This window comes from Scomber scombrus, chromosome 3, assembly GCF_963691925.1.
Source record: "Scomber scombrus chromosome 3, fScoSco1.1, whole genome shotgun sequence".
NCBI lineage: Eukaryota > Metazoa > Chordata > Actinopteri > Scombriformes > Scombridae > Scomber > Scomber scombrus.
In genome coordinates, this window is record NC_084972.1 from 3715812 (window position 1) to 3731115 (window position 15304).

Here is a 15304-nt window from a genome sequence, read left to right on the forward strand (position 1 = left end):
TGCATCTATGTTTAATAGCTTAACATAGACAGTTCAACAAATAATAATACAATGTCATAATAATACAGAGCAAAATGATCCCTCAAATCAGGGAATATCTCAAATGTATAAAAAAAAAAAAGTCGAAATATCCTCTCCTAGCACTCATTTCAAAGTACTTTATACTCATTACATACGAAGTGTGTACTTCAAATATAGTGATCCTGTGCATCTTGACACAAACGTGTGGGCACTAATGTGTGGAAGCAGGAAATAAGCATCATGACTGCAGGATGAAATTAAATACAGTGTATGGAAATTACAGTTAAGGTTGTATCTTTGTCCTCGGTTGTAAACTAATATTGTGGTAGTGAATAAGACACGTTTTCACAGCTTTGGCAGTGAGCAGACTCGCTTTCAACTGTTTTGAAGTGCGTTGCTTTTTCGCAATATCAAATCATTCAAACTTTATTTATATAGCACCTTTCATACAGGATAGTTTAGTTAAAAGCGCTTTACAGTGAGTTGATTGACAAGCTGATAATGAGACAGAACAAGTGACATCATAAAAAAAGGAATAAAAAACAAAGAAATTAAAAGACAAAAATTTAGACCAAAGTACACAAAAGACAATAAGAATGATAACAAATGTTGAATGAAAATTTAAATATAAGTAAATAAATAAAATAATTAAATAAGCAAAATAAGAGAGAAAGGGTTTGTTAAAAAGTTTGAGTAACAACTAGGTTAAAATAGATTAAAAAGACTAAATAAAAGATTAAGTTGAGTAAAAAATATGGTTAAAAAACTAGGTTAAAATAGATGAAGAGTTGCATTAATCCATTTCTTTCCCAAACTCACTCTGCAAACTCTATGATGGAAATGCAGTATATATATATATATATAATAAGGCCTTTATTATAATTTACACACTGAGTTACAGTCATTGGATTCATATTTAGATGTTTTTCTACTTATTAAATTCAGTCCTGTCCTTTTCTTTAATTGTGTAATAACTATATATCTTTTACACTGCTGAATATTTCTGCCACCATATCATTTCCCTTCAGGTTGGTAGATTCACATATACTGCGTCTATTTTCTTACCAATGTCCATGTCTGTCACTCTTCATTAAGCTTTCCACATAAAACTATACAAATAAAGCCCAACATACACACAAGCATGTTCCATCATCAACACCTGTGATTAATGGCAGGAAGTAAAATAACTTGTGTCATGCACCCCTAGTGTCTGGGAGGAACATTACATTTAACCTAAATCAAATACATGGCTTTGATAAATGTGCGCACAAATGTTTATCATAGAATCTGGCTCAATGAATAGTTTTCTGCAGTGGAGCTTCTCACTGGTGACACAGCATTTACAGAACATTAAATCCTTAGTGAAACATATTAACAGACAGCAGAAGCTACAGAAACACCACAACCTGATAACACTGTGGTAAATAGTCGACTGCTGAGCTATTAAACTTATTTGCAGTGCTTGCATAGGCTAGTTTAGTACTGAACTGAAGACAGTCAGAATTAGTGCTGTATGTAGGGTCAAAGGAAAGGCGATGTGCTCACTTACTGACATGTGTATTGAAGTGCATGAAACCAGTGATGTTACTGCTTCTATTAGGAAAGAAGTAAACAAACTATAATCACTAATTACGAGTCTTTGAAATGAACAAAGTCATTTGGGATTTCTGTCTTAAGTACAAAGTGAAAAACATTAAAAACCAATGAGTGAAAACTTACTGTATTCAACTAATACAGACATTTTGTTGTAAAATGCTACATTTGCCCTTAAAGGTAGGGTTGGTAATGTTGGAAAGCTAGCAAGAGAGCTAGCAAGATTTGAAAATAGCACCTCCTCCTGCCTCCTCTAACTTCCACCCCGCTGCTCCCCCTCCCGTCAGTGAGTCCGTCCAAGCCACGCCCCCACAAACCAGCGAGAGCGACAGGTAAAGACTGTGCACGCGCGAAGTAGGCAGGGAGAGAGGGGGGCGGATGCAAAACTAGACATGAAGGCAACTGATTGGTTTTTGCTTTTCGGTGCGAAGAGCATGGATTGGTCGGAGTTTTATCAGTCCTGTGGCTGCCACAGAGCTCTGATTTTTTCCGTTCCTTTTTCTAAAGACATAATATATTGATACCTCTGATAATAGAAGGACCATTTCACCCAGTATAACAAAAAGTGCTTCTGAACAGGATTACCAACCCTAGCTTTAATGGCTTATATAAATCATTTAAGCACTTTTAATGTGACCTAAGGACACTTAATATACAGCAGGAATGTCCAAACTATTCCATAAAGGGTCATCTGGCTGCAGGTTTTAATTCCAAACCAAGCAGCTAATCTCAGTCTTCAGAGCCCTTTATGAAATAGTTTGGACATGCCTGACATACAGCTTGGAACAGAGTGAAATATTCTACAACATCTAAAGTAGCTGCATTGAAAATATCAAGATAAGATGTCACACTGTACACATTTGTCCAGTTCTAAATATATATGGGATTTCATGTCTTCTTTGAGTGGACTTGCATGTGTCTCAACATGTCCTTCTTGTATGCGAACGGTCTGGAGCAGATGACGCAGCGATGCGGCTTTTCCCCTGTGTGAGTCCTGATGTGACAGATCATGTTGCCCCTCTGCCTGAACTCCCTCCCACACACTTCGCACGAGTACGGCTTCTCCACAGTATGGATCCTCATGTGCACCCTCAGACACTCGCCTCGTCCGAATCTTCTGCCGCATATTTTGCAGCAGTGTGGTTTCTGACCCGTGTGAACCAGCATGTGTCTTTTTAAATGCGTCCTGGTGGTAAATGTTTTGCCGCACATGTAACAGAGGTTGTTTCCTCTGTGCGTTCCCAAGGCTTTCATCCCGCTGTCTGCTAACTCTGCGTGATCCGGAGGACAGAGAGCGGTTGTGTCGTTTGAGTGCGATTTAACATGTATCACTAATGAGCTCCTGCTGTGGAAGGATTCTCCACACAGCTTACAAGACAAACTAGTCTTGGTAGGACTGTTTAGTCTTTGCCTTGAATGTGAGTTACATCCTCCTCTCTCTGTATACTCAGCTTCACTGGTGTTATTCTCATCCATGCTGTCTGAGGAGAGCGGCTGCCAGAGATTTGCTGCGTCTGATCTTCCGTAGCCGTCGTCTTCCTCTTCTGTTTTCAACCAGTTGGCTGAAGTGCTGGGAAGAAGCTCTTCCTCTCTGATGGTCTCGGTTTGGGTTTGACGGCATGAGATGGGCTGCGTGCTCTCTTCATGCTTAACACAAGCAGCAGCGACATCACTCTCTGAAAGCTCCTGCAGTTTGTCTTTGTCCCAGCTGGTCCAGAGTTCCTGAGGCTCTGGAGATGCATCAGTACCATATGTTGGCTGGGTGAAGGCCTCTGCTTCAGACACGCCAACCTCCTGGCAGACTAAAGAGAAAGCGTTAAAAAGAACATTTATAATATGATATTTCATACTTTATATCATGATCAATAATACCAGTTTGTCATGGTCACAATTAGCAATATACACAAGAGTGATCTCCTCTGTCACTACACAGCATCATCCAGGTAAATGCAGTCATCACAGCAGAAGGCTATGGATAACAAACACTGACTTCTTCTAACACATGTTAATGAATAGGACTGCTGTCAAATTAAACCTGACGTGTCATGTAATTGAAATCATATGACTTCATATGTGAATGTATGACATAGAGTGGGGCGTTCTTGCTGTGAACTCGAGTCAAACGTCAGTGACAAAGGACTGATAGTATTTAAATGTTAAATATCCCCTCAAGAAATGTTTTAAGATGTGTTTAAAATACTGACTTTGAATAATAATTTGAGTTTAATGTTGTTTTTCTACACAATAAGCACAGATACCTCTTTAAAACTTTTAAAATGACAACTGCTCCTTCTCTCCTTACAAAGTCTGCTAGCTCAAACATCCAACTGAAGGAACAAGAAGCAAAACACATTTTTGAGTGGAGGGGGACTTTAAGGAAATCTGTCATAAATGAAGCAGTCTTGTACATCGTTAACAGATTGTGTTTATGATATATTCATACATCAAAATATGCTATAACATGATGTAAAGCAGTTTCATATATGTGTTATTTCATTCACTTTCTCATTGTCCCACTTTAGGAAATGTGGGACAGTCATGTACGTTCCTAAATGATACATGCATTCAAGCACATTCATTAAATGTTCAATAGCAATATTTATTCAGAGGTCTTCGGCTTGTGATGCTTATTTTTGTTTTAGTTTTAGTTTTAAATATTACTAATATTAATACATGATCTAATACACTACCATTCTAAAACAATTATTGATATGACCTATGGACATCCACTTTGGCTTTAAGCAGGGTTGATTCTAGGATCAGACCTTTAGAGGGGCTCAGCTCCTAATGAGAATGTGACATACAATGACCTACAAGTGTTCAAACCCTCTGCTAAACCACTCATGTCACTGGATAACATAAATTATAACAAGAAATATTAATACATAGTAGAGTGGTCTACTATAGTGTATAATAATAATGGTCCAGAATAAACAATCACAGATTTCTACAGAGAGGACTCTAAGATAGTTAATGAACCCTGAGGGAAAGATTATATATTAATAACAGAACTATCCAAAGTACATTAAACCTGTTAAAATAAAAACCATTTGAACTTGTAGCAGAAGTTTTTGTCCCACCTCTAATAAACAGGTGCGCAAAATAATTAAATTTGTATAAAATAATTTTTAGGGAAAATGTATTTATTCTTGGGAGTGCTGAGATCCAATTTAGGGGTGCTTGACCACCCCTAAAAAAGGTCTAAAATTGCCACTGGCTTTGAGTGTTACTAACTAAAGGAGATTTTTGAATATATTAAGGTGATAGACCTTTCGGCCCCTCAATTAGTGTCCCAGCTTTCAGCCTGAACTGCCCCACATTAGGAAAGACACATTATGTGGGACATATTGGTACATGGACACTTTTATATTTGCCATTTCTTCTCTGAGTGTGAAATCTGCTTTCTCTTTAAGAAAACATTTAAGGGGTTTCAGAATAGTGCAGCGGATGGATATTATGCATTAGCTTCATGCTGAAATATATTGCTTAGGTGCCATATGTAAAAACTGTCCAACATTTCTGTAATTGAGCCCAGCAGATCACACGTACAATAGATCATGAGTAGAGCTTGTTGTGAGTGCACAGCACAGAGCACTGACCTGCAGAGAACTCCATCTGTCGGTTCAAACCTTCAGCTAGCATCAGCAGCCCGCTTTGTTTCACATCCTCTCTGGACAGATACATGTCGTTTCGATACTCTAATATGGTTCTTTCCACAGCACCGAAGATTTCCTCCGCGGCCGCTGTGAGCCTCTCATTAACAAACACTCTCAGCTGCAGTAACCTATTGGCCATTTTTTAGGAGGAGGGCGAGAAGATGTACCTGTGGATTCACAAAGCTAACAGCAGAGCTAGGCTAAGCTCCGAGCTAGTAAACAGAGTAGCAACGAAAGAAAGGCATTCATGTACTAACGCTAATGTGCTTTCATAAAGACAACTAGATTATATAGGGTATAGGTAGAGCTATGTGAAGTAAGCAAAGAATAATAAGACAGCTAGAGAGATAAATGAAGAGGACAGCGAGAGGAGACTGCAGTGTAAACAATAGTTAGCAATGTGATGGCAGTCGGATGCTGCGTCACGACGTCATCCAAACAGTCAGAGCACGTGACGTCTGAACCAACCAATTTCTTTTTAGCTTTTAAAAAAAATGATTATTTTTTTTTATCAAGAACTGCATCAATATGTAACTACAATAACAGGACTTAAGAATAAGAAGGCATTGAGAACTCATTGTGTTTTTGATATATTTCATATAGACTGATATATTATTGTGAATACATATTTCATTCTTAAATAGTTTTTGTCTTTATTTTGTTTTTTAATCTTATAACGTTGTATATATACCCCTGATAAAGACAGTTTTGTTTGTACATACATATATATATATATCTAAAAAATAAAGATTTAAAACAAATCTCAGCTCAACTGTACTACATTTCCCAGCTCTCCCTGCTAAAGCAAAACGCATTTAAAGTAGATGTGAAGCTCATGTGAAGCTTCAGCAGTTTGAGTTAGTCATATCAAGTGATATCTGACACATTTAGTCTTTTTAGCATCAAATTCCCTCTTTGTGTTTCCCTGTTGAGCTGTGGTGGAAGTATAGTAACAAAAAGAGGGACTTTGGTACTAAAAATACTGTAACGTTGAACTTATATACAGTCTATGGTTGAAACAGAAGATTTGATTTGAAGCTTCATATTAGCTTCAGATCAACTTTTAAATACATTTTTACACAGAAGTAAAAATATGGATTTAGTCCTCCATCACTTCCATTGTAAGTGCATTATGAAGGGATCTTCTAATGGTCAGTATGAACAGGAGGAATGATTACAACAAGAAAGACAGGTTTACATGTTGATGTTTTAAGACAGACTTGAAGAATTATGAACCTAATATCCATCTTAAGTGAATATTCTAGTAGCTTTTTTTCTTATATCTTTATTGAGTTCAATAAAACAAGCAAATAAATGGGAACACTGTTAATGAAAAAAGTATCAGTGTGCAGTGTTGAGATGCATGGTGCCACAAAAGCTGCAGGTTCAATACGTGTGAGTGGACTTTGGTAATTTGATTAACTGTATCAACATAAGCAGACATTTCCCTTCTGTTTTTTTTTTTTACATGTTTTAACACATAGTAAAATAATCTGCTAGACACACAATGTTTCCAACTTCACTGTAATGTCCATTTAACAGTGTATGTGCCCCCTCTGGTCCCCTTGTGGCAAATCATGTGTGCCTTGACTAAGCTGTGGAACTCCCTACCTGGAGCTCTCAGGCATGCAGACTCAGTGTACTCTTTTAAATCCCTTCTACTGACGTCTCTTATGGCTTTTTCTTAACTGGTGGTGTTTGTTGTAACTATTGTGAAGCACTTGTGAGTTAGTTTTTTAAAGGGTGCTGTATAAACAAAGTTATTGTTCTCATAATGTTCATATGCATGTCAGGCAGTATGTGAATGTTTGGCAATGTGCCTTACAAATGTATTTTTGACATTTCAGGCAGATGGTGCTGGTCTTGGTGTCCTTCTTCTTAGGGCAGCTCTGACATCTCTTCCTCTTCTTTCCAGGAGTTAAAGCTGGAAGCAATGGTAAAGTTGCAGTTTTGGCTTGAAGCTGCATCATCACCATGTTTGCAAAGGGAGGTGTTTGGGGTAGACATGGCTGTTGTTCACTAAGTTGGCTCCCCAGAGCTGTTCCTAAAAGTCTTTGCTTTGCTTTTTGCTTTGACTTTACCGTCTTTAAACAAGAATTAGAGTCTCCTCTCTCTGTATACTCAGCATCACTGGTATCATGTTCATCCATGCTGTCTGAGGAGAGCGGCTGCCAGAAGTTTGCTGCTTCTGATCTTTCATAGCCGTCGTCTTCCTCTTCTGTTTTCAACCAGTCGGTCGAAGTGCTGGGAAGAAGCTCTTCCTCTCTGCTGGTATCGGTTTGGGTTTGACGGCGTGAGATGGGCTGCGTGCTCTGTTCATACAGCTCCTGCAGTTTGTCGTTGTCCCGGCTGGTCCAGTGTTCCTGAGGCTCTGGAGATGCATCTGCAGTGTGTGTTGGCTGGGTGGAGGCCTCTGCTTCAGACACACTGACTTCCTGGGAGACTGGAGACAATGTGCCAATGAGAACATTATTTTCTTTAATGCAATAACTTTCATCATGTATTGTAAGTTTGCGTCATTGCATTTATACCAATTTTTTTAACAATCAGCAGCAACATCCATAAAACATATGACACATGTACACATGTGTGCTAATGTAATGATTAGATAATATTTTATGCTGTATAACATGATTAATAATACCACTAATATAGTGTAAGTTTGTCATGGTTACAGTAAGCAATACACAGTAGAGTAAGCCCCTCTTTCACTACACAGTTATGGATAAACAGCAACATCCAGGTAAATGCAGTCATCATGGCAGATGTTGGATAAAGAAGTATTTTCAGCAAAATCAGGGAGAAGGGAAACACTTTTTCCCCCTGCAATGATTATTCGATTAATATGGAAGGATTATTCCTGCCCAATGCATTTTAAAATCATTCTTAGCGTAAGCATACTTATTATAATATCACCCACTGTGTTCAATAACAACAGAATCTTACCATGTCTAAATCAAATGCCCTAGAACTTAAATCAAATTGTGTAAATGAGCTATATTCCTATTAGGGCTGGACAATTTATAGTCATTATATCAATATTGTGATACGAGACTAGATATCATCTCAGATTTTAGATATTGTAATATCATGATATGATATGATATGATTTGTGAACTAACCAGACTGTTGTAGCACAGCTACGTCATTTTCTGTGTGAACACTAATGGTTATCCCAACAATATTGTTGAAATATTGATATCGAGATATTTGGTCAAAATATCATATTGATATGATATTTGATTTTGTCCATAACACCCAGCCTTAACTCCTATCCATTCTCTACACACTGTTTCCTCATTCAAATATGAACTTCACATTAAAACGTGATACTGATCCTTTTTTCTTCATCTGACGTGGCAGTAATATGCTTCAATAGATTCATTAAGTTGCCATCTATTACATTAACCATGATGAGTGATTTTTATTTGAAAGAATTGTCCAAATTGTGTGATTCCAGCTTCACAAATGTAAATAATATGGGCATGTACTTTGCCTTTGAGTGTTGTTGATCAAAGACCTTTCGGCCCCTCAATTAGTGTCCCAGCTTTCAGCCTGAACTGCCCCACATTAGGAAAGACACATTATGTGGGACATATTGGTACATAGACACTTTTATATTTGCCATTTCTTCTCTGAGTGTGAAATCTGCTTTCTCTTTAAGAAAACATTTAAGGGGTTTCAGAATAGTGCAGCGGATGGATATTATGCATTAGCTTCAATGCTGAAATATATTGCTTAGGTGCCATATGTAAAAACTGTCCAACATTTCTGTAATTGAGCCCAGCAGATCACACGTACAATAGATCATGAGTAGAGCTTGTTGTGAGTGCACAGCACAGAGCACTGACCTGCAGAGAACTCCATCTGTCGGTTCAAACCTTCAGCTAGCATCAGCAGCCCGCTTTGTTTCACATCCTCTCTGGACAGATACATGTCGTTTCGATACTCTAATATGGTTCTTTCCACAGCACCGAAGATTTCCTCCGCGGCCGCTGTAAGCCTCTCATTAACAAACACTCTCAGCTGCAGTAACCTATTGGCCATTTTTTAGGAGGAGGACGAGAAGATGTACCTGTGGATTCACAAAGCTAACAGCAGAGCTAGGCTAAGCTCCGAGCTAGTAAACAGAGTAGCAACGAAAGAAAGGCATTCATGTACTAACGCTAATGTGCTTTCATAAAGACAACTAGATTATATAGAGGTATGCAAAGTAAGCTAAGAATAATAAGACAGCTAGAGAGATAAATGAAGAGAGAGAGAGGAGACTGAACAGTGTAAACAATAGTTAGCAGTCTGACGGAAGTCGGATGCTACGTCATCCAAACAGCCGAAGCACGTGACTCTTGACGTCCCGTTATGTTAAATTATGGTTGTATTTGGAAGGAATTTATAAATATGAACCCATGATTCGAAAGTTTTAGTTGTTCAATAAATGGAATTCTTAATAAGGAGGGCTAAAATTAACACCGTTTGAGTTTAAAGTCGGAGATCTTTCTCTGTGCTTTTATTAATGATAAACACTTTCTACATTTCTGACTTGCTTACCATATTTACATATGTAACCCCTTGCTTCAGCAGACTGAAGAGACCAATCAACAACCTTTCTCTCTGGGTTCACAGCACGTTTATTGGTCAGTGTAGCACATCTGTTGAATAATAATAAAAAAAAACACATCAACGTGGCCAGTGCTGTACAGCTCCAGTCTATACCCACATCTGCGGTCGTCAACGGCAACAGGGACCAACTGACGCTGTTGCCGTTAGTAACCACTTTAACATGTGATCGTATAGTTTCTTAAATTATTACAGAACAATAAAACAGTTTTTACACATGTGCACTATTTAAAAATTGCCATGAGACCATTTTCTAGTTTTTTTAATGAAATAACAATAATCCTCTTTTATGTGAGTTTTGATGTCAAGCTGTTTTGAAATGAGTCTTCTTGCAAACGAACCACACATTTTGTCCTCCTCTGCTACATTTGGTTGAAGATACTGTATTGGCGGAAGAATGTCCAATGTCACTGGTGTCATCTGTGACAGCGAGGTATAATTAATTCTTCAGCAGCCAGAAATGTTCAGTTTTCCATGCCGTTTATTGGTTCCTCATCTTCTGTGTCAGTTTCTGAGCAAATTCAAGGTTGTTTAACAGTCAGTTGATTCAGGCAGTGAAGGAGTAAAACACCTCAAGATTGACACTGATGAAGTAGCTAAAACTGACTTCATTTTTAAGAAAAGACAACAGCCGCTTTAATGAAGGATGTGTGCCATGTGTGGACTCTGTCTTGGATTGCTTTTTTTCTTCTTAGTGTGTGTGTTTCTTATATTGTGCGTGTTATGTTTTAGACACACACTGCAAACCAATTTCACTCTTATTAACATTTAACAGACAAAAACATTCATAGAGACACTTCTAAACTAAACTGAGAGACAATTCTTTCCTGAAACTTTGAAGAAATTAATGATAAATGATCAGAATAATCCAGCTTTAAACTAAAGTGTGACATATACTATGATGGTGTATCCTGGTAGTCCAGTGGCTAGACAAAAAAATCTAACAGATCCACAGAAATCCAAAACAAAGAACACAGATTCAGTTATTATTAACCTTTATTTAACCTCCAAAGACCATTGAGTAGGAATCCTCATTTACAATGGTGTCAAGAAACAACAACAATGCAAAACAATATTAGGGAGATAAAAAGAAAATAAAACTTTAAGTGAATAGAAATAAACAGATAGGATTATGGTCAAATAAGAGTCATTTAAATAATTACAACAAAAATAGATGATATACATAAAGCTGAAGCTCAACACAGGGTAAAAATGCTGACATGTAATTTATTTCCACGTTAATTAGAATTTGGTCTTTGTTTAGCATCACCATCATCCCACCACCCTCCCTTCAGACTTGTATAAGACTTCTCAAAACAATATTAAACCTCCCTTTACACAAAACTAACAATACAGCAAGAAAATAATGCAGAAAACACAGAAGATTCAAATTTAAGATGTGCAACATATAAAACTAAATAACTGGTAGATCAGTGGATAAAAATGAGTTTGAAGAAGTGAATTAAAGGAAGATAAAGACTTATAGCTAACATGTTGATCCAGAGCCTGACAGCAAAGACCAAGGATCATATTTATCCTTTATTCATTTCCCTCCACTGAGTGGGAAGTTAGAGAAAAACAAGCTGCATTCATGCAAAATTTATTTATTCAATGACTCATGTGTTAAAACTGCAGATGGCACAGATATATTTCAAAGAGCTGTAAGGACACATAAGTCAACAGGAGATGAATTAGACAGTGGAGAAGATACATTTCATGTTTTTAATGATGTTGTGTCCACAGTCCCTTTGCATCATTATTGCTGTGTGCAGTGATGTAAAACACATGCAAGATGCTGCACTAATATAGAAAACAAGATTTAAAGGATGTGATTAGATAGGCCTGGATCACATGAGCTCACCTATAAGTTTAAATTATAAAGTTATTGTTAATTAATATAAAGGCTTGTGTATAACAAATCTGTAATGTGCGGACTTCCGCAAAATCCAGATAACTGTTCAGTTTGTAATTTGTAGCCAGTTAAGAGACTTAAGTGAAGACGGCAAAATCCAGATCCAGACTCTGGTCCAGATGGATCATCAGGATCCAGCTGATCCTCTCTCAACACTCCTGGATGTTCACTCTCACTCTGACAGATCAAGAATTCCTCCATCTGATGAGAGAAGAAGAAAGAACAGAGGAGATAAATGAGTGTTTAGTGAGACTCACTTCATCAGCTGTCAGTCAGTGATGCAGCACATCCAGTATAAAGAGCAGCAGGGACTTCAGTCCTGCTCAGACCAGAAGTGGAACAGCTGGATCTTTGCTTTGATACTGACTGTGTTTAATACAACACTGCTGAAACCAGCACAGACTGACTCCAACTCTCTACTGACCCCAGAATCTCCAGTTTATAGCGTGGACTCTCCTGAAGATCACACAGCTGCTTCACGTCTGAATCGCTTAGGCTGTTCCAGCTCAGATGCAGCTCTCTCAGATGGGAGGAGGAGTTGGACATCAGAGCCAAGGCCAGAAAATCACAACTGGTCTTTGATAAATTGCAGCCAACCAACCTGAATAAAGAATAAATGATGTACATTCAAATTCATTTATTATCCAATTAGATGTGTTCAGGTTGTCAACACTGAGTCATAAAAATACTTTAAAACACCTGCATTGATCTATTTGTGTGTGTGTGTGTGTGTGTGTGTGTGTGTGTGTGTGTGTGTGTGTGTGTGTGTGTGTGTGTGTGTGTGTGTGTGTGTGTGTGTGTGTGTGTGTGTGTGTGTGTGTGTGTGTGTGTGTGTGTTTATATGTACTGAAAGATCAATATCAATGGTCAGACGTTGTAGTGACTATGCCCTGTACTTTTAGCACTACTGGAGGCTAATGGATCGGTTTCCTCTGACATGTACGTCAGAGGATTTTATTTCCTTTAGATAAATTTACAATAAATAAAACAGAAAACAGCCCTTTGCTCCTGAGCACAGTCAAAAACATATTCTCACCATCAGCACACACCTGGCTTGATTGGCATGACCTTTTTATCTGTGCCCAGCCGGCCTTTTACCGTGCTCCCCCTAGCACTTGGGAGGAGCGCTACCACTCAAATGAAATCAAATATATGGCTCCTACAGACGTTATTCATTAAAACACTTTAAAGAACATATTAAATAAATATTTTTCGTTCATAAAGTAAATTAGAGCAGTTTCAAAACAAAAAATATTCAGTACAAAATTCCCTCTGAGTTTCGATCCATCCCTTCACTGCAGTTAAGCAAGGAAACATTGAAGAAACACAAACATACTTACTAGATATGTGGAACTCAGACTGCTGAAGCCTCATATTAATTTAAACTCTGCAAATCATTTTTTACAAGGAACAAGACTGTGGATTTTAAATTCCTGAAAACATTTAAATTCTACTGATTTGTGCTCAAGAAAATAATCTTGAAAATTATGAAACAAACATTTGAAACTTCTGTGAAGGATGTGCACTGAATAAATAGGGGGAATAAACTTCCAAAGCCACAGTCAGTGAACTGACCTCAGAGTCTTCAGTCTGCAGGTTGGACTCCCCAGTACAGCAGACAGAAGCTTCACTGCTGAATCAGACAGCCTGTTGTAGCTCAGGTACAATTCTGTCAGATGAGTGTTGGACTTCAGGGCTGAGAGCACATCTTCACATTGAGTTTCTGAGAGTCCACATTCTGTAAGTCTGTAATGACACATATATTACAACATGTGTTATCATGAAAGAGGATACTCTATATTTACTTCATCTATCCATCCATTTTCTCTTGCTTATCCAGGGCCTGGTTGCAGTGGCATTAGGCTGAGCAATGAAACCCATACGTTATTATCATGAAAGAAGACACTTTATATTTACTTCATGCATTTGATGATGAAATAGTTTGACATTTGTTCTGCACATCATTCGTTTGGATAATCTTTAAAAAAAAATATATAGTCTTTCTGAGGCATTTTGGAGTTTCGGAGCAATTGTAACTTCTGATCTGCAAAACTCCAAAAAACTAATTGTAACCTAATTTCACACTTGCAAAACTTCACAGAATTGCAAATGTCATTTAAAATGACAAAACGAACATAAAACACAAAATACACATATTAACAAACCTGATGCTGCTTTAAAAAAACATTTTTGACACATTTTTGAATTGCTCATGTTGCCAAGCCCCAATTGACCCACATAAATTAGGTTCAGCAGACAGTGAACTGACCTCAGAGTCTCCACTCTACATCCTAGACTCTTCAGAAAATCACACAGCAGCTTCACATCTGGATCCTGCAGGTTTTTGTTACTCAGATCCAGGAAGGAGGAGTTGGACATCACAGCTAAGCCCAGGGGAGCATAACTGATCTCTGACACATTGCAGTCAAGTGATCTGAATAAAGAATAAATGATGTAGATTAAAATCCATTTATAATCCAGTCAGATGTGTTCAGGTTTTAAATAGTTCATCATTACTATGTCCTCATCAATAAGCTTTTCTTCAAAATGAGCAGAGTGACTTTGTGTTATTGTGGATCATCATCATGTCAGCCTTCTACAAACATCATCCAAATGTCACCACAATATTAATGTCAACACTGAGTCATAAAAATACTTTAAACACCTGCATTGATCTATTTGTGTGTGTGTGTGTGTGTGTGTGTGTGTGTGTGTGTGTGTGTGTGTGTGTGTGTGTGTGTGTGTGTGTGTGTGTGTGTGTGTGTGTGTGTGTGTGTGTGTGTGTTCTGAAGGATTAATATCAATGATCAGACATTCATTAAAACATATGAAAGAATAAAGACATTTTTCTCCATCATGTTACGACTGTGGTCGTAATTTTTGTTTAAATATTATTTTGTCAGTTATTATTAATATGTTCTGTGTATGTGTGTGTGAAGACAGGTGGAGGATTGGCGGATTGTTCCAACCGCTGCTCACCAATAGGTGGATCAGTTTCTCAGCCTGGTGGCTGATTGGCTGCGCCCACCAGGTCATCCACTATAAATACAACCAAGATGGCAGCGGTGCTACAGCCGAGGGGCAGTTTATCTCCTCCATCTCCCAACCCATCACACAATAGTCTTTTTGTATCTTTAGTTTATTAGTTTCCATTGTGGTAGTAGGGGTGGACTGCCAGTTTTAATATCTTGTTTTCTGCTGTTTATTTTAGTTAGGGAGGTAAGTATTTGTAATTTGGATTCTTTTGTTACTGATAGGTTATATTCATTACTTCCCAGTTACATATGTTTTGTTTGTTGTTTTGGCCATGGTCCATCCTGAAGGTAACCCCAGATTGTTATTAAATAACAATGTATCATATACATCTGCAGCATGCAGGCCAGAGCCCAGCAGTGGATTTCAGAGAGTCTCTTCTCTGATCTGTTTTTTGACTTCAGGAACTCTTGGATCTCCTGATGTCCTGAGCGGTCGTTCATCTCCACCAGACAGTGGAAGATGCTGATGC

The 15304-nt window shown here is 37.9% G+C and overlaps 2 protein-coding genes across 2 annotated transcripts; both read right to left on the reverse strand.

Annotated features, from left to right (window-relative positions):
- Nucleotides 1-2317: 2317 nt before the first annotated feature.
- On the reverse strand, nt 2318-5651 carry LOC134003200 (zinc finger protein 3 homolog). Its single transcript, XM_062442330.1, has 2 exons — nt 5214-5651; nt 2318-3416 (listed from the first exon to the last, which is right to left on the reverse strand). The coding sequence occupies exons 1-2, from the start codon at nt 5407-5409 to the stop codon at nt 2503-2505; spliced, it is 1110 nt and encodes a 369-aa protein (XP_062298314.1). The 5' UTR covers nt 5410-5651; the 3' UTR covers nt 2318-2502.
- Nucleotides 5652-5986: 335 nt separating this feature from the next.
- On the reverse strand, nt 5987-9557 carry LOC134003207 (uncharacterized). The gene is made up of 2 exons (XM_062442343.1): nt 9122-9557; nt 5987-7713 (listed from the first exon to the last, which is right to left on the reverse strand). The coding sequence occupies exons 1-2, from the start codon at nt 9315-9317 to the stop codon at nt 7049-7051; spliced, it is 861 nt and encodes a 286-aa protein (XP_062298327.1). The 5' UTR covers nt 9318-9557; the 3' UTR covers nt 5987-7048.
- Nucleotides 9558-15304: the final 5747 nt, after the last annotated feature.